This window comes from Aquarana catesbeiana, unplaced genomic scaffold (genome assembly GCF_042186555.1).
Source record: "Aquarana catesbeiana isolate 2022-GZ unplaced genomic scaffold, ASM4218655v1 unanchor233, whole genome shotgun sequence".
In the NCBI taxonomy this organism is placed as follows: domain Eukaryota; kingdom Metazoa; phylum Chordata; class Amphibia; order Anura; family Ranidae; genus Aquarana; species Aquarana catesbeiana.
Genome location: NW_027362661.1, coordinates 677825 through 700770, shown reverse-complemented (window position 1 = coordinate 700770; position 22946 = coordinate 677825). Strand labels below are relative to the sequence as shown.

General features: G+C 49.7%; 1 protein-coding gene across 4 annotated transcripts in view; it reads right to left on the bottom strand.

The window, feature by feature from the left end:
* Positions 1–16575, bottom strand: part of LOC141121843 (uncharacterized) — a 215238-nt gene extending 198663 nt beyond the window's left edge. For 3 of the 4 annotated variants that reach the window (XM_073611581.1, XM_073611583.1, XM_073611584.1), the window contains exon 1: positions 16483–16575. In XM_073611581.1, the coding sequence (XP_073467682.1) occupies positions 16483–16569 (87 nt within the window). In that variant the 5' untranslated portion in view covers positions 16570–16575. Of the gene's footprint in view, positions 1–8743; positions 8830–9078; positions 9193–16482 lie in introns of all 4 variants that reach the window. The other variant, XM_073611582.1, reaches the window with a different exon arrangement.
* Between the last annotated feature and the right edge of the window lie 6371 nt (positions 16576–22946).

Genomic DNA, 22946 nt, shown 5'->3' with positions numbered 1-22946 from the left:
CATATATATCCTGGTCTGATGTTCTGTATACATATATAATCTTGTCTGATGTTCTGTATACATATATAATCTTGTCTGATGTTCTGTATACATATATAACCTAGTCTGATGTTCTGTATACATATATAACCTAGTCTGATGTTCTGTATACATATATAACCTAGTCTGATGTTCTGTATACATATATAACCTGGTCCGGTGTTCTGTATACATATATAACCTGGTCCGGTGTTCTGTATACATATATAACCTGGTCCGGTGTTCTGTATACATATATAACCTGGTCCGGTGTTCTGTATACATATATAACCTGGTCCGGTGTTCTGTATACATATATAACCTGGTCCGGTGTTCTGTATACATATATAACCTGGTCCGGTGTTCTGTATACATATATAACCTGGTCCGGTGTTCTGTATACATATATAACCTGGTTCGGTGTTCTGTATACATATATAACCTGGTCCGGTGTTCTGTATACATATATAACCTGGTCCGGTGTTCTGTATACATATATAACCTGGTCTGGTGTTCTGTATACATATATAACCTGGACTGGTGTTCTGTATACATATATAACCTGGTCTGGTGTTCTGTATACATATATAACCTGGACTGGTGTTCTGTATACATATATAACCTGGTCTGGTGTTCTGTATACATATATAACCTGGTCTGGTGTTCTGTATACATATATAACCTGGTCTGGTGTTCTGTATACATATATAACCTGGTCTGGTGTTCTGTATACATATATAACCTGGCCTGGTATTCTGTATACATATATAATGTAGTCTGATGTTCTGTATACATATATAATGTAGTCTGGTGTTCTGTAAACATATATAACCTGGCCTGGTGTTCTGTATACATATATAATGTAGTCTGATGTTCTGTATACATATATAACATGGCCTGGTGTTCTGTATACATATATAACCTAGTCTGATGTTCTGTATACATATATAACCTGGCCTGGTATTCTGTATACATATATAATGTAGTCTGATGTTCTGTATACCTATATAACCTGGTCTGGTGTTCTGTATACATATATAACCTGGTCTAATGTTGTGTACACATATATAACCTGCGACTACAGGAAATAACAAGACTGCGGATGCGACTACAGGAAATGACCAGAGACTGCGGCTACAGGAAATGACCAGAAACTGTGGCTGCAACTACAGGGAATGACCAGAGACTGCGGCTGCGACTACAGGGAATGACCAGAGACTACGGCTGCGACTACAGGAAATGACCAGAGACTGCGGCTGTGACTACAGGGAATGACCAGAGACTGCGGCTGTGACTACAGGGAATGACCTGAGACCGCGTCTGCGACTACAAACCAAATCATTATTCCTGGGTGCGTCCTACTTCTCCTAAACTGAAGAGTGAACTTTGACCTTTATCATACAGAAATCTGTCAGTGAGCGGGTGGGTGCCATGCAGAATATGGGGTGAAGGGTGCAAGACATGGGATGCAGGACATGTGGTGCAGGGTGCAGAAGGTAAGGTGCAGGGTGCAGAACATTGGGTGTGGGGTGCAGAACGCAGGACATGGGGTGAAGGTTGCAGGTCAGCACAGTTCATGGGGTGCACAACACAGGACAGTAATACAATGCCCACTCCTCTGTGTCCTCCTGCATGTCCTGTACATCTCCCCCAGCAGTGTGTGAGAGCAGAGTGGATGGAGAGGATATCTTGTGTACATAAAGCAGCATGTCCCTCCCTGGCTGGTTTCTTAGCTGGCTGCTTTGCAGGCTTGTCCTGGTTACTACTGTAAGGACCCTATAGTCCTGTTTCTCAGCACCTTGTGGGGATCTTTGTGGCAGTGCCATGTTGGAGATTCGGTGCCGCTCCTTCCTCTCTGTTCTGCAGGGACACAGGCAGCTGTGGGTGGAAGCAGGAACCGATGGTGACAGTAATGCGGCCGTGAAAAGGAGAAAGAGCAGCAGCAGGAGCTCATTGAGATGAGTCCTCTCATGCCGCTGTCCTGCCCAGTCCACCCCTGACTCCACAGGTCGGGTGCCACCTCCTCCCCCTCACCCTCCCACCTGGCCCTGATCCGAGCCACATTACTGCCTGAATAATGTGTCTGGGTTTCAGGCAGAAACGTTATTCAGACCAACAGTGAGAATGGGCTGACAAGAGCCCGGGGCCAGGACACCATTTCTGGTCACCTTGGTGACCTGGTATTTGTCGAGCCCTGACTTAAAGTGACCACAGATACATGGAAATTCAGCTGGTTCAGCAGGGATTGGTCACATTTCCATCCATGTGTGGTCACTTCTAGGGATGACCCGAACACCCCCCGGTTGGGTTCACGGAAGAACATGCGAACGGACTGAAAGTTTGCACAAACATTCGAACACCGTTAAAGTCTAAGGAACCCGAATGTGAAAAATGAAAAGTGTGAATTTTAAAGGTTAATATGCAAGTTATTGTCCTAAAAAGTGTTTGGGGACCTGGGTCCTGCCCCAGGGGACATGTATCAATGCAAAAAAAGTTTCAAAAACTAACATTTTTTCGGGAGCAGTGATTTTAATAATGCTTAAAGTAAAAAATTAAAAGTGAAATATTCCTTTAAATATCGTACCTGGGGGTGACTATAGTATGCCTGTAAAGTGGCGCGTGTTTCCGGTGTTTAGTCCATGCACAAAATGACATTTCTAAAGGAATAAAAGTCATTTAAATCTGCTTGCGGCTGTAATGTAATGTCGGGTCCCGGCAATATGGATGAAAATTATTGAGAAAAATGGCACCCCCCCCCCCCCCCAGCCCATTACCAGACCCTTTGGGTCTTGTATGGATATTAAGAGGAACCCCGCACCCAAATTAAAAAAAAGAAAAGGCGTGAGGCCCCCAGGCCTTATATACTCTGAACAGCAGTATACAGGCAGTCCAAACAAGACAAGGACTGTAGGTTTGTTCTTAATTTGGGACAGGTACATTTTGTAAGTGTAGCTCCAGCCAAAAAATCAATTTTTAAGCTTTTTGGAAAACATAGGGAAGGGTCATCACCCCTGTGACATTTGTTTTGCTGTCTGTGCTCTTCTTCAGAAGATTTCACCTCGCTTTCTGTCCCAATGACAATTGGATTTTGAAAATTTTGGGTTATTAGGGAAACAAGGATTGGTGATAACGCATTAGTGAAGACACCTTTTTACCCATATTAACTCTTACAGAAGAGAATTTCCCTTCCTAGGGGTAGATCTCCCCTCACTTCCTGTTGTCTCCCTCCGTTTGTAAGTAGGAGTCGTTTGTAAGTCGGATGTTTGAAAGTAGGGGACCGCCTGTATATACTATACGCCTGCCCTATATACTCTGCAGAAAATTGGGCCTTAGGTGTTGGTGGTACCAGAACACGGTAAGCCCTCACAGTTACTCTTGGTGGGCGCTGGAACGGGCCCTGCTGTGACATATTATATCAAGAATTGTAATTACATGCCCCTGTTGAACAGGGGAAGAAAAATTGGGCCTTTGGTGGTGGTGTGGTGGTGATGCCACAACACTGTAAGCCCTCACAGTAACTCTTGGTGAGCGCAGGAACAGGCCCTGCTGTGAAATATTAGTTCAAAAATTGTAATAACACGCCCCTGTTAAACAGGGGCAGAAAAATTGGGTCTTAGGCAGTGGTGGTGGTGCCACAACTCTGTAACCCCTCACAGATTCTGTTGTTGAGCGCAGGAATGAGCCCTGCTGTGAATTATTATAGCAAAAATTGTAATTACACGCCCCTGCTAAAAGGGCAGAAAAATTGGGCCTTAGGCACTGGTGGTGGTGGCTCAACACTGCAACCCCTCACAGATACCTTTGTTGAGCGCAAGAACGAGCCCTGCTGCAAAATATTACAGCAAAAATTATACTTATACGCCCCTGTTAAACAGGGGCAGAAAAATTGGGCCTTAGGCACTAGTGCCCTGAAACAAAAATGTTCTTAGAAGCTATCAACATGAACATTGCGGAGGAATAGGATAGTCACTCAGCATAACAGGATAGTCACTCAGCATAGGCAGTCTTCAAGGGATCTCATATTCATAGAAAAATTAATCGGTTACATCAGCATCAGGTGCTTGGTAGCTGGTGATCCAAGACTGATTCATTTTTATGAAGGTGAGCTGATCAACTGAGTCTGTGGACAGGCGCACTCTGTGATCGGTTACAAAGCCTCCAGCAGCACTGAATGTGCGTTCAGAAAGAACGCTGGATGCAGGACAGGCCAGTAGCTCAATTGCATATTGTGCAAGCTCCATCCTCAAGACCCAGTAACCCAGTGGATTTTTGGTTGGAAAGGTCTCCAAGTCTGATCTTGCCCCTAGGTATTCCTGCACCATGTAAATCAGACGCTGGCGATGGTTGCTGGAACCGATCAGACCTTGGGGCTGCGGACTAAAGAATTGTCCAAACGCAACGGTCAGGCGGCCACCTTCTCCACCACTCCTTCTGTGACTGACCGAAGTCTCAGCAACACGTTTTCCAGGAGGACCAGGAAATTGTAACCACCCAGGCTCTGGAAACACAATGCACAAACCTTTCTGCAAGGCCTCCCGTAGATGTTTCATCCTCTGCTCCCTCTGCGAAGGCTGGATAAATTCTGCAACCTTACCCTTGTAACGTGGATCAAGAAGGGTTGCCAGCCAGTAATGATCCCTCTCCTTGATACCACAAATCCGAGGGTCCTTTCGCCGGCTTTGCAGGATCAAGAAGGCCATGCAGCGAAGGTTTGCTGAGGCATTCGATCCGGAGACCTCTGGGTCACTAAGAATGACATGATCCACAGCCACCTGCTCCCAGCCACGTACAAGTCCATGGGTTTCTGGGGACTGAAAACGATCTCTTGAAGACTGCTGCTGATGCTGAATGCTAGGCTCCACCTCCATGCTGACACAATCCTCATCATCCTCTTCCTGTGTGATCAGCGGGCCTGCAGGAATACTGTTTGGATAAAGGGGGCCTTGGGAGGTAAGGAAGTCCTCCTCTTCCTCCCTCTGCTCTGCCTCAAGTGTCCTGTCCATTATTCCACGAAGCATGTGCTCCAACAGGAAGACAAGGGGGACAGTATCACTGATACATGCACTGTCACTGCTCACCATCCTTGTGGCCTCCTCAAATGGTGACAGGACAGTGCATGCATCTTTGATCAGTAGCCACTGGCGTGGCGAAAAAAAGCCAAGCTCCCCTGACCCTGGTGCCATACTCACACAGGTACTCATTGATGGCCCTCTGCTGCGTGTGCAGCCGCTGCAGCATTGCCAACGTTGAGTTCCACCTGGTGGGCATGTCACAAATGAGGCAGTTCTTGGGTAGGTTGCATTCCTTTTGAAGGTCGGCCAGCCGAGCACTGGCATTATATGACCGGCGGAAATGCCCGCAGACTTTCCTGGCCTGCCTCAGGTTATCCTGTAAGCCCGGGTACCTGCACAAGAACCACTGCACCACCAAATTAAGGATGTGAGCCAAACAGGGAACATGGGTCAAGTGTCCCTGTCGGAGGGCGGAGAGGAGGTTGGTGCCATTGTCACAAACCACCATTCCTGGCTGAAGCTGGCGTGGCATCAACCACCTCTGAGTCTGCCCCTGCAGAGCTGCCAGAATCTCTGCCCCAGTGTGGCTCCTGTCCCCTAAGCAGACCAACTCAAGCACCACATGGCATCTTTTTGCCTGAGTGCTTGCGTAGCCCCTTGAATGCCTATAGAGCACTGCTGGTTCTGAGGAGAAATCTGCAGACGAAAGGCCATAGAGGAAGAAGAAGAGGAGAGGGTGGAGGAGAGAAGTGTGGCAGAATCACACTACTAGCAATTTGGAGGCGTGGTGGCGGAACAAGCTACAACAATACTGCACCCTGTCCTGCATTCTTCCCAGCTGCCAGCAGAGTTACCCAGTGCACCGTGAAAGAAAGGTAAAGTCCCTGTCCATGCCTGCTGGACCATGAGTCAGTGGTAATATGCACCTTACAGCTGACCGCCCTATCTAACGAGGCCAAGACATTGCCTTCCACATGCCGGTAGAGAGCCGGAATGGCCTTCCGTGAAAAGAAATGGCGTTTGGGAACCCGCCACTTTGGAACCGCACATTCCACAAACTCACGGAAGGGGGCAGAGTCTACCAGCTGAAAAGGCAGCAGTTGGAGTGCTAGCAATTTAGCCAAGCTAGCATTCAGCCGCTGAGCATGTGGATGGCTGGGGCCAAATTTCTTTTGACGGTTTAGCAACTGCCTACTACAATCGGATGTTGGTGTAGCAATAGCAGATTGCCCGCAAGTACTTGGCACACCTAATTCTACACTTTCATTCCTCTCAGTGCAGGTTTCTGAGAGGACTGAAGGTATAGTGGGGTTGGAGATCCCAGCTGATGAGGAGCAAGGAGAGGTCCACCTTGTTCTTTGGTGTGAGTCTTTTAAGTACTGTTGCCAACGGTCTGCATGGGAGGTCGACATATGTCTGGTCAAGCATGTGGTGCCCAAGCGGCTGCTGTTTTGGCCATGCTTAATACGCTTCAGACATATGTTGCAAACAGCAACGGTGTGATCTGCTTCACACGTATCAAAAAAGGCCCACACCAAAGAACTTTTCAAAATATGCGGGGAGTCAGCAGCGCCCTGCACATGCGGAGCTCTGCGGTGTGATGCAGTCGGGTGGCTGCCCTTAAGCTGGCCCCTGGAGGGCATCCTGCTTCATTGGAGATGTGCCTCCTCCTCTCTTCTATCAGGCACCCACATAGAGTCAGTGACCTCATCATCCCCTCCCTGTTCTTCACTGGAGCAAACCTGGCAGTATGCTGCAGCTGGGGGAACATGACTGCCAGTTTCTTGTCCTTCTTGGGCACCCCCTCTCTCTAGGCTCACGTTACTTCCTTCCTCAACCTCGGTACCATCATCGGAGCCTTCAAAATGCTGCGTATCCTCCTGCAGCATGTACCCAACACTGTTGTCGAACAGTTCAGGGGACTCCTCCGTGCATGATGGTGGGGCTAGGGAAGGAGTGACTGACTACATTGAGCCGATGGAATAAGCTGCTTTGGCAGCTGCATTGGCAGGCAAACTACTCTGAGCCTGGGTGACAGAGGATGAGGAGGGCTTAGTTATCCACTCTACCAACTCTTCTGCATGTTGTGGATCAACATGGCCAGCTGCCAAAAAAAAAAAAAGAACAAGCGTGCCCTATGGCCACATGCTGAGGATGCGCTGTGTCCATGACCAGCAATGTTGGCTGTAGACACAGAACCTGCTTGCCCTCTTTTAGTGGCCTGTGAGCGTTTGCCTCTCCTTGGTGGCCTTCCAGACATGCTTTAAAATTTTATTAGCAGAACACCGCCTGAAGTTTACTAGAAAAAGTACACCAGGAATAAACTGTACTCAGATATAGGCTTGGCTAGACTGGAATGCAGTGGATATATATATGTAGGAGACTGTATATATGTTTAATGCACTGCAGATCACTGAATCACCTGCCTGCCTGCCTGCCTGAAAGTGTATTTGAAAACGTACACCAGGAATGGCCTGCAGTCAGATATAGACTTGGCTAGACTGGAATGCAGTGGATATATATATATATATATATGTAGGAGACTATATATATATTTAATGCACTGCAGATCACTGAATCACCTGCCTGCCTGCAAGTGTATTTGAAAACGTACACCAGGAATGGTCTGCAGTCAGATATAGGCTTGGCTAGACTAGAATGCAGTGGATATATATGTAGGAGACTGTATATATATTTTATGCACTGCAGCTCACTGAATCACCTGCCTGCTTGAAAGTATATTTGAAAACGTACACCAGGAATGGCCTGCAGTCAGATATAGGCTTGGCTAGACTGGAATGCAGTGGATATATATATGTAGCACTAACTCAGGGTGGAGCTGCTGGTTTAAATGGGTCTGTTACCTTCACTTTTCTTCCCTCTGTTTCACTGGCACCGGGTCTAGGGGTTCAGTTGAGTTTACTGTACACCAACTGTGCCCATTATGAGGGGTTTCCACCATCCCTGTGCTGACTGCTGAGTTCCCAGGTCTGTACACCCGCTGTGTCCATTATGAGGGGTTTCCACCATCCCTGTGCTGACTGCTGAGATCCCAGGTCTGTACACCCGCTGTGTCCATTATGAGGGGTTTCCACCATTCCTGTGCTGAGTTCCCGGGTCTGAGTGCACACCCGCTGTGCCCATTATGAGGGGTTTCCACCATCCGTGTGCTGACTGCTGAGTTCCCAGGTCTGTACACCCGCTGTGTCCATTATGAGGGGTTCCCACCATTACTGTGCTGAGTTCCCAGGTCTGTACACCCACTGTGCCCATTATGAGGGGTTCCCACCATCCCTTTGCTGAGTTCCTGGGTCTGAGTGTACACCTGCTGTACCCATTATGAGGGGTTCCCACCATCCCTGTGCTGAGTTCTCAGTTCTGTACACCCACTGTATATAACAAAAAATTCTGCGCTACCCAGGAAAACAAGCAGCTAACACGGCCAATGGATTATGTACATAAAACAGATAACAAATTAAGTGTAGCGCTAATATAAAAAGTCAAATAACCACATATAGTGTGGCATGAAGACCATTACATTTCTCAAATCAACGGATCCAAATTGAATGGGGGGACATCAAAAAGTATAAAGTATCATACATAGATATAATGGGATAATAGTCCTCAAAATATGTGTGGCTTCATATAAAAAGTGTCAGCGTGAAGAAGACATCTGGAATGAAAAAAACACCACCACCAATAGGGAGGCTTACCGGAACATTTGAACCCCAAAAAAACCTACGTTCAATTGGGTCAAACAAGCTTGAGATTGAACGGCTGCTGGAGTTCCATAGAAGATACCGCTACAAAGCAAAGGGAGAACGTAGATTTGCAGTCCAAGGACCTCGCCTATGGAATGCTCTCCCAACCAACCTCCGCATGGAAGAAAACCACCAGGCCTTCAGGAAAAAACTAAAGACCTTCCTTTTCTAGAAGCTGGCTACAGAGAATACATCTAGCGCCTTGAGGCGATTCAGTTCGCAATTGCAGCGCTCTACAAATCATTCATTCATTCATTCATTCATTCATTCATTCATTCATTCAAGATGAAGGAAGATCCTAAGATGCTCTGTGGATCGGTGTGTACCTCAGGGTTGATGCCCACAGTGGATGGTGATTACATTGAACAGGAAGAAACAAAAAGAGGCCACATAGTGTAATCCTGTATAAAAAGTATGTACTAAATTTATTAAAAAAGTAAATACACTCACATGAAGATGAATATAAAACAGCGCTGTATAAGTAAAATGGCAGTAGTGGGGTCCTTTTATATTAGCGCTACACTTAATTTGTTATCTGTACACCCACGGTGCCCATTATGAGGGGTTTCCACCATCCCTGTGCTGAGTTCCTGGGTCTGTACACCCGCTGTGCCCATTATGAGGGGTTCCCACCATCCCTGTGCTCAGTTCCCAGGTCTGTACACCCACTGTGCCCATTATGAGGGGTTCCCACCATCCCTGTGCTGAGTTCCCGGGTCTGTACACCTGCTGTGCCCATTATGAGGGGTTCCCACCATCCCTGCGCTGAGTTCCCGGGTCTGTACACCTGCTGTGCCCATTATGAGGGGCTCCCACCATCCCTGTGCTGAGTTCCCGGGTCTGAGTGTACACCTGCTGTGCCCATTATGAGGGGCTCCCACCATCCCTGTGCTGAGTTCCAGGGTCTATATACCTGCTGTGCCCATTATGAGGGACTCCCACCATCCCTGTGCTGAGTTCCCAGGTCTGTACACCTGCTGTGCCCATGAGGGGCTCCCACCATCCCTGTGCTGAGTTCCCGGGTCTGTACACCTGCTGTGCCCATTATGAGGGGCTCCCACCATCCCTGTGCTGAGTTCCCGGGTCTGAGTGTACACCTGCTGTGCCCATTATGAGGGGCTCCCACCATCCCTGTGCTGAGTTCCAGGGTCTGTATACCTGCTGTGCCCATTATGAGGGGTTCCCACCATCCCTGTGCTGAGTTCCCGGGTCTGTACACCTGCTGTGCCCATTATGAGGGGTTCCCACCATCCCTGTGCTGAGTTCCCGGGTCTGTACACCTGCTGTGTCCATTATGAGGGGTTCCCACCATCCCTGTGCTGAGTTCCCGGGTCTGTACACCTGCTGTGCCCATTATGAGGGGTTCCCACCATCCCTGTGCTGAGTTCCCGGGTCTGTACACCTGCTGTGTCCATTATGAGGGGTTCCCACCATCCCTGTGCTGAGTTCCCGGGTCTGTACACCTGCTGTGTCCATTATGAGGGGTTCCCACCATCCCTGTGCTGAGTTCCCGGGTCTGTACACCCGCTGTGCCCATTATGAGGGGTTCCCACCATCCCTGTGCTGAGTTCCCAGGTCTGTACACCTGCTGTGCCCATTATGAGGGGCTCCCACCATCCCTGTGCTGAGTTCCAGGGTCTATATACCTGCTGTGCCCATTATGAGGGACTCCCACCATCCCTGTGCTGAGTTCCCAGGTCTGTACACCTGCTGTGCCCATGAGGGGCTCCCACCATCCCTGTGCTGAGTTCCCGGGTCTGTACACCTGCTGTGCCCATTATGAGGGGCTCCCACCATCCCTGTGCTGAGTTCCCGGGTCTGAGTGTACACCTGCTGTGCCCATTATGAGGGGCTCCCACCATCCCTGTGCTGAGTTCCCGGGTCTGTACACCTGCTGTGCCCATTATGAGGGGTTCCCACCATCCCTGTGCTGAGTTCCCGGGTCTGTACACCTGCTGTGCCCATTATGAGGGGTTCCCACCATCCCTGTGCTGAGTTCCCGGGTCTGTACACCTGCTGTGTCCATTATGAGGGGTTCCCACCATCCCTGTGCTGAGTTCCCGGGTCTGTACACCTGCTGTGCCCATTATGAGGGGTTCCCACCATCCCTGTGCTGAGTTCCCGGGTCTGTACACCTGCTGTGTCCATTATGAGGGGTTCCCACCATCCCTGTGCTGAGTTCCCGGGTCTGTACACCTGCTGTGTCCATTATGAGGGGTTCCCACCATCCCTGTGCTGAGTTCCCGGGTCTGTACACCCGCTGTGCCCATTATGAGGGGTTCCCACCATCCCTGTGCTGAGTTCCCGGGTCTGTACACCCGCTGTGTCCATTATGAGGGGTTCCCACCATCCCTGTGCTGAGTTCCCGGGTCTGTACACCCGCTGTGCCCATTATGAGGGGTTCCCACCATCCCTTTGCTGAGTTCCCGGGTCTGAGTGTACACCCGCTGTGCCCATTATGAGGGGTTCCCACCATCCCTGTGCTGAGTTCCTGGGTCTGTACACCTGCTGTGTCCATTATGAGGGGTTCCCACCATCCCTGTGCTGAGTTCCCGGGTCTGTACACCTGCTGTGCCCATTATGAGGGGTTCCCACCATCCCTGTGCTGAGTTCCCGGGTCTGTACACCCGCTGTGCCCATTATGAGGGGTTCCCACCATCCCTGTGCTGAGTTCCCGGGTCTGTACACCTGCTGTGCCCATTATGAGGGGCTCCCACCATCCCTGTGCTGAGTTCCCGGGTCTGAGTGTACACCTGCTGTGCCCATTATGAGGGGCTCCCACCATCCCTGTGCTGAGTTCCAGGGTCTGTATACCTGCTGTGCCCATTATGAGGGGTTCCCACCATCCCTGTGCTGAGTTCCCGGGTCTGTACACCTGCTGTGCCCATTATGAGGGGCTCCCACCATCCCTGTGCTGAGTTCCCGGGTCTGAGTGTACACCTGCTGTGCCCATTATGAGGGGCTCCCACCATCCCTGTGCTGAGTTCCAGGGTCTGTATACCTGCTGTGCCCATTATGAGGGGTTCCCACCATCCCTGTGCTGAGTTCCCGGGTCTGTACACCTGCTGTGTCCATTATGAGGGGTTCCCACCATCCCTGTGCTGAGTTCCCGGGTCTGTACACCTGCTGTGCCCATTATGAGGGGTTCCCACCATCCCTGTGCTGAGTTCCCGGGTCTGTACACCTGCTGTGTCCATTATGAGGGGTTCCCACCATCCCTGTGCTGAGTTCCCGGGTCTGTACACCTGCTGTTCCCATTATGAGGGGTTCCCACCATCCCTGTGCTGAGTTCCCGGGTCTGTACACCCGCTGTGCCCATTATGAGGGGTTCCCACCATCCCTGTGCTGAGTTCCCGGGTCTGTACACCTGCTGTGCCCATTATGAGGGGTTCCCACCATCCCTGTGCTGAGTTCCCGGGTCTGTACACCTGCTGTGTCCATTATGAGGGGTTCCCACCATCCCTGTGCTGAGTTCCCGGGTCTGTACACCTGCTGTGCCCATTATGAGGGGTTCCCACCATCCCTGTGCTGAGTTCCCGGGTCTGTACACCTGCTGTGTCCATTATGAGGGGTTCCCACCATCCCTGTGCTGAGTTCCCGGGTCTGTACACCTGCTGTGCCCATTATGAGGGGTTCCCACTAGAGGTCGACCGATATGGGTTTTTCTCTGGCCGATGCCGATATTTAGAAATCGCAGTGGCCGATGGCCGATATGTGATGCCGATTTTTTTGGGCCGATATATTTGGCCGATTTTTTTTTTTTTTCTTTTTTCCCTTCATCTCATAAAATCTAACAGTTAGATTTTTACACTGGGGAGTTTTTCAGGCGCTTTTGGGCTAAAAATAGCGCCTGTAAAGTGCCTGTAAAATGGCTCCCCTGCAGTCTCAGTGTGATATCCCGAGTGCTTCCACACTGAGGCGATGCGCTGGCAGGATGTAAAAAAAGTCCTGCAAACGGCATCTTTGGAGCGGTGCAATACCGCTCCTCCACCACTCCTGACCATTGAAATGAATGTGCACCGCTGCCGAAGCGCCTGCAAAGCGTTTTGGCAGCGGCGCTTCAGGGGCGCATTTAACCCCTTCCTCGGCCGCTAGCTGGGTTATAAGCACCCCGCTAGCAGCCGAATAGCGCCTCTAAAATGACGGTAAAGCGCCGCTAAAACTAGCAGCGTTTTACCATCAACGCATGCCTGCTCCAGTGTGAAAGCAGCCTTAAGTAATACAGAAATTTTTTTTCATTTAAACATTAAACAAAACAAACCTCCAATCAGTTCACTTGTATGTATAATTTAGAAAACGAAAAAAAAAAAAAAAACTCTTAAATATTAAATACACAAAAACAGGTAATCAAAACTTTTGGACGAAAAAAAATGGGCTAACTTTACTGCTTAGGTTTTTTTTTTTAATTCATTACTGTATTTTTTTTTTTTTAAATTGCGTTTGAAAGACCGCTGCGCAAATACCGTGTGACATAAAATATTGCAACAACCGCTATTTTATTCCCTAGGGTCTCTGCTAAAAAAAATATATATAATGTTTGGGGGTTCTAAGTGATTTTCTAGCAGAAAATACAGGATTTTTACTTGTAAGCAACAAGTGTCAGAAAAGATTTAGTCTTTAAATGGTTAAACTGAGAACTTCTCCACGGAGTTCAGTCTATTGATAAAAAGAACCTGAAAGATACAATGTATCTTCTTATCAGACTTGGCAGGCTGCCCAGAGGAGGAGAGAAGAAAACTTCACAGATAACTTAAGGCAACTTGCATTAACTTCTATTAGGCTGGGTTCACACTGGTCCGACAAACGCTCCACATTGGGAGCTCATGTCGCATGACGTGTGAAATTTAATGTTTCCCTATGGGAGCCGTCCTAACTGGTCCGACACAAGTCGTTCCGACTTTAGAAATGCTCCCTGTACTACTTTGGTCCGACTTTGATCCTACTTCAGTCTATTGACTATCATTGAAGTCGGATCGCCGTCTTGCATGATCCGACTTTGGCACGCGACTTGTGCTCAGATGTTCTTGAGGGGGAACTCCGCGCCAAATTTTAAATAAAAAACCGGCATGGGTTCCCCCTCCAAGAGCATACCAGGCCCTTGGGTCTGGTATGGACCTTGAGGGGAACCCCCTACGCCGATAAAAACGGCGTGGGGGTCCCCCCCAATCCATACCAGACCCTTATCCGAGCACGCAGCCCGGCCGGACAGGAATGGGGGTGGGGACGAGCGAGCGCCCCCCCCCCCCTCCTGAGCCGTACCAGGCCGCATGCCCTCAACATGGGGGGGTTGGTGCTTTGGGGGAGGGGGCGCGCTGCGGCCCCCCACCCCAAAGCACCTTGTCCCCATGTTGATGAGGACAAGGGCCTCTTCCCGACAACCCTGGCCGTTGGTTGTCGGGGTCTGCGGGCGGGGGGCTTATCGGAATCCGGGAGCCCCCTTTAATAAGGGAGCCCCCAGATCCCGGCCCCCCACCCTATGTGAATGAGTATGGGGTACAGCGTACCCCTACCCATTCACCTAGGAAAAAAGTGTCAATTTAAAAAAAAAACACTACACAGATTTTTAAAGCATTTTATTAGACAGCTCCGGGGGTCTTCTTCCGACTTCGGGGGTCTCTCCGGTTCTTCTCCACGCTCTCCGGATCTTCTGCCGGGCTCCTCCGCTCTCTTCTGCTCTTTTGCCGCTCTTTTGCTAAAGCGGAGGAGCCCGGTCTTCAATCTTCTGCCTTCTGCCTTCTGCCCTCTTCTCCTGATGTTGACACGACGCTCTCTGGAGCTAGAATGCTCTCTGTGCGCTCTGCTCTGACTTATATAGGCGGTGACCCCGCCCCCTTATGCCGTCACAGTCCCTGGGCATGCTGGGACTGTGACGTTTTAGGGGGCGTGGTCATCGATGACCACGCCCCCTAAAACGTCACAGTCCCAGCATGCCCAGGGACTGTGACGGCATAAGGGGGCGGGGTCACCGCCTATATAAGTCAGAGCAGAGCGCACAGAGAGCATTCTAGCCCCAGAGAGCGTCGTGTCAACATCAGGAGAAGAAGGAAGAAGGAAGAAGGAAGAAGGAAGAAGGAAGAAGGAAGAAGGAAGAAGGCAGAAGGCAGAAGGCAGAAGGCAGAAGGCAGAAGGCAGAAGATTGAAGACCGGGCTCCTCCGCTTTAGCAAAAGAGCGGAAGAGAGCGGAGGAGCCCGGCAGAAGATCCGGAGAGCGTGGAGAAGAACCGGAGAGACCCCCGAAGTCGGAAGAAGACCCCCGGAGCTGTCTAATAAAATGCTTTAAAAATCTGTGTAGTGTTTTTTTTTTAAATTGACACTTTTTTCCTAGGTGAATGGGTAGGGGTACGCTGTACCCCATACTCATTCACATAGGGTGGGGGGCCGGGATCTGGGGGCTCCCTTATTAAAGGGGGCTCCCGGATTCCGATAAGCCCCCCGCCCGCAGACCCCGACAACCAACGGCCAGGGTTGTCGGGAAGAGGCCCTTGTCCTCATCAACATGGGGACAAGGTGCTTTGGGGTGGGGGGGCCGCAGCGCGCCCCCCTCCCCCAAGGCACCACCCCCCATGTTGAGGGCATGCGGCCTGGTACGGTTCAGGAGGGGGGGGGGCGCTCGCTCGTCCCCACCCCCATTCCTGTCCGGCCGGGCTGCGTGCTCGGATAAGGGTCTGGTATGGATTGGGGGCGACCCCCCACGCCGTTTTTTCGGCGTAGGGGGTTCCCCTCAAGGTCCATACCAGACCCAAGGGCCTGGTATGCCTCTGGAGGGGGAACCCATGCCGGTTTTTTATTTAAAATTTGGCGCGGAGTTCCCCCCTAAAGATTCATACCAAACACAGTGCCGGCATTGGCGGGGATCCAAGTCGGATCCCCGTTCATTGAAAGTCGGACACATGCCGGCTTCATGTCGCAGGGCAAAGTCGGATCCAAAGTAGGACGGCTGTCGTGTCGCACCAGTGTGAACCCAGCCTTACAGAAGTCATTTGCAAGTCAGGGCTGAAGTTACAATCGGCCTTTTTTATCAGCACAATCGGCCGATGCCGATTAAGTAAATAACGCCAAATATCGGCCGATATATCGGCCGGCCGATATATCGGTCGACCTCTAGTTCCCACCATCCCTGTGCTGAGTTCCCGGGTCTGTACACCTGCTGTGCCCATTATGAGGGGTTCCCACCATCCCTGTGCTGAGTTCCCAGGTCTGTACACCCGCTGTGCCCATTATGAGGGGTTCCCACCATCCCTGTGCTGTGCTGACTTCCTGGGGTTTTTTAACTTCATCATAACGGATAATCGTAATTAACGAACATTCTTATTTTGTCTGATTCTGTTGTAACGGAATTTGGATCCGAAGTTCGTAAACGAAATGTCGTATTTCGGAACCTCACGAATGTACGAATTTCCAATTCGTACAAAACTAATCGCACATGTCTACTGCGGACCAGGAAATGTCTCACTGCCTGTGATTAGCGATGTGCAGTGTCGGCTTCCTGGTGGGATCGGGAATGTGGGTCTTCAAACATCACTATTCATCATCAATTAATCCCCCTGAAGGGGTTAATCTACATTTCCACACTATATATGTGTGTATCATCATCTGCTGGAGATAAAAGACATCACAGTGACTATGGAGGAAGAGGACGGACATGACGGGGGGGGGTTACTGGGTGTAAATAGAAAATAAAATCTTATTACCTCCTCTACTGCCTCTTCAAACAATGTCTCCTCTCTACTTCCTCCCGACTCACCTCTCACCCGGAACTTCCTGTCTGTACCTGACATCACTTCCTGTCTTCCGAGAGGGCTCTGGTGTTTCATCACATTGGGTGACCCATCAGAATGTGTAACGGAAGTGACGTTCCGTCCCTGTCATCTTGGTACACCCCGCACTCCTCCACAGTAAGGATATACCAAGAAAGGGGCAAGCGGACATCTTATTACACCCACCGGAGTTTTAGTTGCCGATCATTAGGAGTACGGTTGAGCTCAGGCGTGTTCACAAAAAGAATGTGCAGAGCCCGCCAGGAAGTCGGCACTGGGGAGCGCTAATCACAGGCAGTGAGACATTGTCCCGATCTCTGCAGCCACACATCAGGACAATGTTTCACTGCCTGTGATTAGCGCTCCCTGGCGGGCTCTGCACGTGCAGCATGCGAACACGCCTGAGCTCATCCTTAATCAGGAGTAAAATGCATGGTAATTGCTGAAAAGTCAGATAAATGCCCATTAATATATAATGCCCTCTAGAGAGGGAAAGTGTCAAACGACAGACTAATTCTAATTGATTTACACATTAAAGGGGTTGTAAACCCTCGTGTTTTTTCACGTTAATGCATCATGTACATTAACCACTTAAGCCCTGGACCTTTTGGCTGCCTAAAGACCGGAGCACTTTTTACAATTTGTCACTGCGCTGCTTTAACTGGTAATTGCGCAATCATGCAATGTTGTACCCAAACTAAATTTGCATCCTTTTTTTTCCCCCACAAAGAGAACTTTCTTTTGATGGTATTTCATTGCCTCTGCGATTTTTATTTTTTGCAATATAAACGGAAAAAGACCGAAAGTTTTGAAAAAAAAATGATATTTTCTACTTTTTGTTATAAGGAAAATCCAATAAACTCAATTTCCTGACAGGCTCCATGGCAGCATACGTGTGGGGTTGACCCCGCCTCCATAACTACCCAATAGGACCCCTCCCTATAAATTTCAGCTGTGGGCTCTCAGCCGTGTTCCTTTTTTGTCCTCCTCCGTAGGACCTGATGTTTGGTTCTCCTACCTGAAGACGATGTCCCACGATCGTATCGGCCGACTGATGTGATGTCTCATCCCTCCAATAAGCCTTGACTGTTAGCAGGGTATGGAGTGTATTGCAGAGTAAGCGCTGAAGAGCTGGAGTCATTTTTGAATGAAAAGCGCGCACAGGCCGATTGCCTAGCAGTATGCAGGTGGCCATTATCTGCCAAAAAGCCCGGTGTGTGTATGGATGTTCCGGCCGAGTCGATCGTAGGTGGTGGTGAGCATATATCGCCTTCATGGCAGCAGTGTATATATTTGTTGTTGTTGTTTTTTCTCTCTCTGTATGCTCTTTGTCAAATTGCCTATGCAGCGGCTGGTTCCCTGTGCGTTCCAGCCGCCGCTCCCTCTACTTCCGGGTTCTGTCTGCGTTCTGCGCAGGCGCAGTTCCGGAACGAAAGCGAGGCCTGGTTTCGCGCATGCGCACGACGACCGTGGGCCTGGCGCGGCCGTGACGTCACGCGGCGCCAATTTTAAAAGCCTGGGGATGCTTGCAGAGCTCGGGAATGATCGTGGGCATAGCGGCGACTTCCCTGAGCATCTGCAGAGCCTTCCCCAGGTAAGTGCAGTACAGATGGGTCTGTGCTAGCTGTTTTGCTTTCTGGTGTATCTGATTTACTCTGTGTTCACCTGCAGTGATTCCCAGCATCAGCCATGGACTCTTCACTGCCTCCTGGTGGCCAGTCCTCTCGCAGCAGGTAGGATTTGAAAGTATATTTCTTTACTTACCTGCTGGGGGGAAGAGAGCGGAGTGTAGGGCATCATTCTGACTTGTGCCTTTCTCTCTCTATTCCTGTCTTCCTTCTTTCCTTAGCCCTTCTAGGTCTGATCAAAGACAAAGTAGTTCCCGCAGAAGGAGCGGGTCATCTAAATCACACCACCGGCATTCCTCCTCTGGCTCTAGACACCATGGTTCATCCTCTAAGTCTAAAGACCACAGTAGAGGCTCTCCTCACCCCCCCTCATCTCATAGGGGACCGGAGAAAATATGTTGGGGATGCAGGGCCCCAGTTCCTGCCAGCAAGTCTCTCTGTGACCGCTGTTTTTCTAAAGCAGCTAATGAGAGGGAAGGTGCAGACCAACACCTGGAAACTCTAATCAAGCGAGTTGTGAAAGAATCACTGCAGGAGAGAGACGCTGCAAAGCCTCGTGATTCTCCTCAAGATTCACTGATTCCCCTGTCAGAAGAGGGTCCAGTTCCTGAGACGTGGGAGTCTTCTCAACCTAGCCACCAGTCAGCCCCCCCCTCAGATAGTGGGTCAGAAGCAGATGATCCTGGGATGGGCTTTGAATATGCCCTGGTTCCTTCTCTGGTGAAAGCGGTTAAAAACGCTCTGGTTTGGGAAGATCCAGTTATTTCTCCTGCTAAACAGAGAAAGTTTTTCAAACAGCTCAGCAAGGAGCGTCATTATTTTCCTTTCCGCACGGAAGTGGGAGCTATAATTTTTGAAGAATGGGGCAAGATAGATAAAAAAAGCTCTATGCAATCCAAAGTCGCAAAACTATACCCTTTCAAGGAAGAAGAGGTTAAACATCTTGAGTCAGCTCCCTTGGTAGATGCTGCATTAATGAGGCTTGTGAGATATGTGACTCTGCCTCTTGAAGATACAGTCTCATTTAAAGATCCGCTAGAGAGACGGATTGATGCCGACCTAAAAAGGATTTACCTGACAGCAGGCACAGTGTGCAAACCAGCTCTGGCCTTAGCAGCAGTCTCTAAAGCTTTGGAGGCATGGTCAGACAATGTGAATGATTCTCTTAGAGGTATCTCTGAAGAAGCGGCTAAGAGCTCCCCTATTCAGGAAATCAGGCTTGCCTCTGCCTTTCTGGGGGAGGTCTCTATTGACATTGTTCGCCTAGTGGCTCGGGTGATGTTGTCGTCGGTCACCGCCCGTCGGGCCTTGTGGCTGCGACCTTGGTTGGCGGACCCAGCCTCTAAACAGGCTTGGTGCCGTATTCCATTTGAGGGTTCATCCCTCTTCGGCAACAAGCTGGATAGTGCCATTACCCGGGCTACGGGTGGTAAATCGGGGTTCCTCCCTCAAGACAGGCGTTTACAGAATCAAAAACGCACCTTTTCAAGATCGCAGAACACCGACCGTTCAAGGGAAGCACGTAGTTATAGGCCTGGTCAGGAATTTTCTAGATCCTGGAAATCCAGGCAGTCCTCTTTTAAAAAGCCCACAAAAGGGGCTTCTACCAGTAACCAGGACTCCACTAAGTCCTTTTGAAATTGGGCCCGCTCAAACATGTCAGGTGGGGGCTCGCCTGCTCCACTTCCGGCATGTTTGGGCGGCCTCAATTCGGGATTTCTGGACTGTCAAGACAGTGTCCTCAGGCCACACCTGGGTTTTCAACAGCACTCCCAGACTAAGATTTATACCAACAAATCTTCCAAGTTCAGAAGAGAAGAGACAAGTTCTTTTAGCTTACATAAGCTCTTTATTAGCTCAAAACGCAGCCATTCCTGTTCCAGATGGCGAACGAGGAGAAGGCATGTATTCTCCTCTGTTTCTGGTACAGAAGAAGAACGGCACATGGAGGCCTGTTATAGACCTGACTCATCTCAACCGGTTTATCCGAAAGGAAAAATTCAAGATGGAGTCACTATTAACGATTCAACAATCGGTTCATCTAGGAGATTGGCTGGTGTCAATAGACTTGAAAGACGCCTACTTTCATGTCCCAGTGGCGGCAGACTTCCAAAAGTTCCTTCGCTTTGCTGTAGGCGACCAACACTTACAGTTTACCTGCCTTCCATTTGGTCTCACAACATCACCTCGGGTGTTTTCCAAGGTTCTGCTGGCTGTTGTTGCTCTGCTCCGAGTCAAAGGAGTTCGCCTTCACCACTATCTCGACGACCTCCTCCTTCTAGGCCAGGACAAGGGTCAGCTTCTAAAGCACAGGAGTCTAGTAATTTCCACTCTCCAAGAGTTTGGGTGGCTCCTGAATTTGGAGAAAAGTCACCTGATTCCATCTCAGTCTCTCATATTTCTAGGTGCCCATTTCAACACACTAGAGGGCACCATCTCGCTACCAGAGGAGAAGATCGTGGTGATCCGGGACAGGATCCGTTCGACTCTTGCTTCATCTCACCTTTCCGCTCTTCAATGTCTGAAGGTGATCGGCACAATGGCAGCCACCATTCCCATGGTGAAGTGGGCTCAATGGCGCACTCGCCCATTCCAGAAAGGGTTTCTCCAACAGTGGGATTCTCCCAGCAAGAATCAGCGCATCCTTCTCACTCCATCCATGAGAGAGTCTCTCCTTTGGTGGCTCCTTGGGAAAAATCTCCGCAATTGCCATTCGATTCTTCCCATCACATGGGTCACAGTGACCTCAGATGCCAGCAATCGGGGCTGGGGTGCTCATTGCCTGTCAGAAGTGGCTCAGGGCAGATGGATCTCGCCATCTCAGAAGACTGTATCCAACATTTTGGAACTTCGAGCGGCCTTTCAGGCGCTCAGATCCTTCTACCACCTGATAAAGAACTCCTCAGTGATGCTCCGGTTGGACAACACAACCGCGGTGGCCTATATAAGGAAACAAGGTGGGACTCGCAGCTGGTCCCTCCTAAGGGAAGTGGAGCCAATCATGAACTGGGCTCAGAAGAATCTGTCCAACATTTCGGCAGTCTACATTCCGGGGGTCCAGAATGTTCAGGCGGACTTTCTGTCCCGTGTTCAAATGGACAACAACGAGTGGTCTCTGCACAAAGAGGTGTTCAAGTGGCTCCTGACACTGGGAGTGTCTCCAGAAGTGGATCTGTTTGCATCCCCATGCAACTACAAACTCACCAAGTATTACTCGAGGTTCCGGGATCCCCAAGCATATGGGATAGATGCCCTCACGGATCGGTGGAGGTTCAACAAGGCGTATGCCTTCCCTCCGGTTCCTGTGATACTCCAGTTTCTCCGCAGGCTCAGAACAGAGGAAGTGGAAGTCATGGCAGTGATACCGTTTTGGCCCAACAGGCCATGGTTTCCCCTCTTATCTCTCCTCAGTTATCGGGAGTCAATCCCTCTGCCTCTCAGGGCGGATCTTCTGTCCCAAGGTTCTATCCTGCATCCATGCCCTGCTCATCTACATCTCAGGGTTTGGTTTTTGAGAGGGGAAGGCTTGAAGCCTTAGGTTGTCCAGAAGAAGCCATCCCGACGCTTCTGAATGCCAGACGGAAGAGCACTAATAGAGTGTATGAACGTATCTGGTCCAAGTTCACAGAGCACATGGCCTCTAGACCTAATCCTTGTGGTTCTCCAAAAGTCCAGGATATCCTCAGCTTTCTGCAAACAGGGTTGGATTTGCCTCTAGCAGTAAGTTCCCTTCGTGTGCAAATATCAGCCATCTCGGCTTTCACAGGAATTTCATGGGCTAACCATGCCCTGGTTCGCCAATTCTTCAAGGGTGCTACCAGGCTAAGACCTCAAAGGAAACCGAGATTCCCCAAATGGGATCTTCCCCTTGTTCTAGATTTCCTTTCCACGCTTGGAACAGATCCTGATAATCCTCTATCAGTTAGAGACCTCACACTCAAGACCGTCTTCCTGGTGGCAGTAACTTCAGCCAAGAGTGTCTGAAATCAGGAACTTAGGTTCCAAAGAGCCTTTCCTGACCTTTTTCCCGGATAGAGCAGTATTAATTCCCATGTTGGGCTCAAACCCTAAAGTGACATCTATTTTTCACGAAAATCAGGAAATTGTATTGCCTACCTTTAATACAACAGAAGGTCAAGAAGTTCATCCCCTTGATGTGGGACATACTTTGAGTCAATACCTGGAAGCTACGGAATCATTTAGACAGACGGACTTCCTTTTCATTCTTCTGCAAGGGAAAAATAGAGGAAAACGGGCCTCAATCAGATCCATCTCTGCTTGGATAGTACAGACCATTCAAAGGGCTTATAAAGCGAAGGGCTTGGCTCCTCCAGAGGCAGTGACTGCTCACTCAACTCGGAGTATCTCAACCTCGTGGGCGGCTTCTCTTCATGTCGCACCCGAAGTTATATGTAGAGCGGCTTCCTGGTCATCTATCAATACGTTTGTTTCTCACTATTGTGTTGAACCTGCCGCTTTGTCATCCATTAATTTTGGTTTGAAAGTGCTGTCAGTGGACAGTGTTAAATAAATTTATTTTCTCGCTCAGCATTGTGCCCACCCGGGTGTGTTTGGCGAGTTATTTCCCACACGTATGCTGCCATGGAGCCTGTCAGGAAAACGGAAAATTTATATCAAATACTTACCGTAACGTTCCTTTCCTGATAGGCTCCATGGCAGCAGGAGTCCCTCCCAATGCTGGAGTAGGTTAGTTACGAAACACGGCTGAGAGCCCACAGCTGAAATTTATAGGGAGGGGTCCTATTGGGT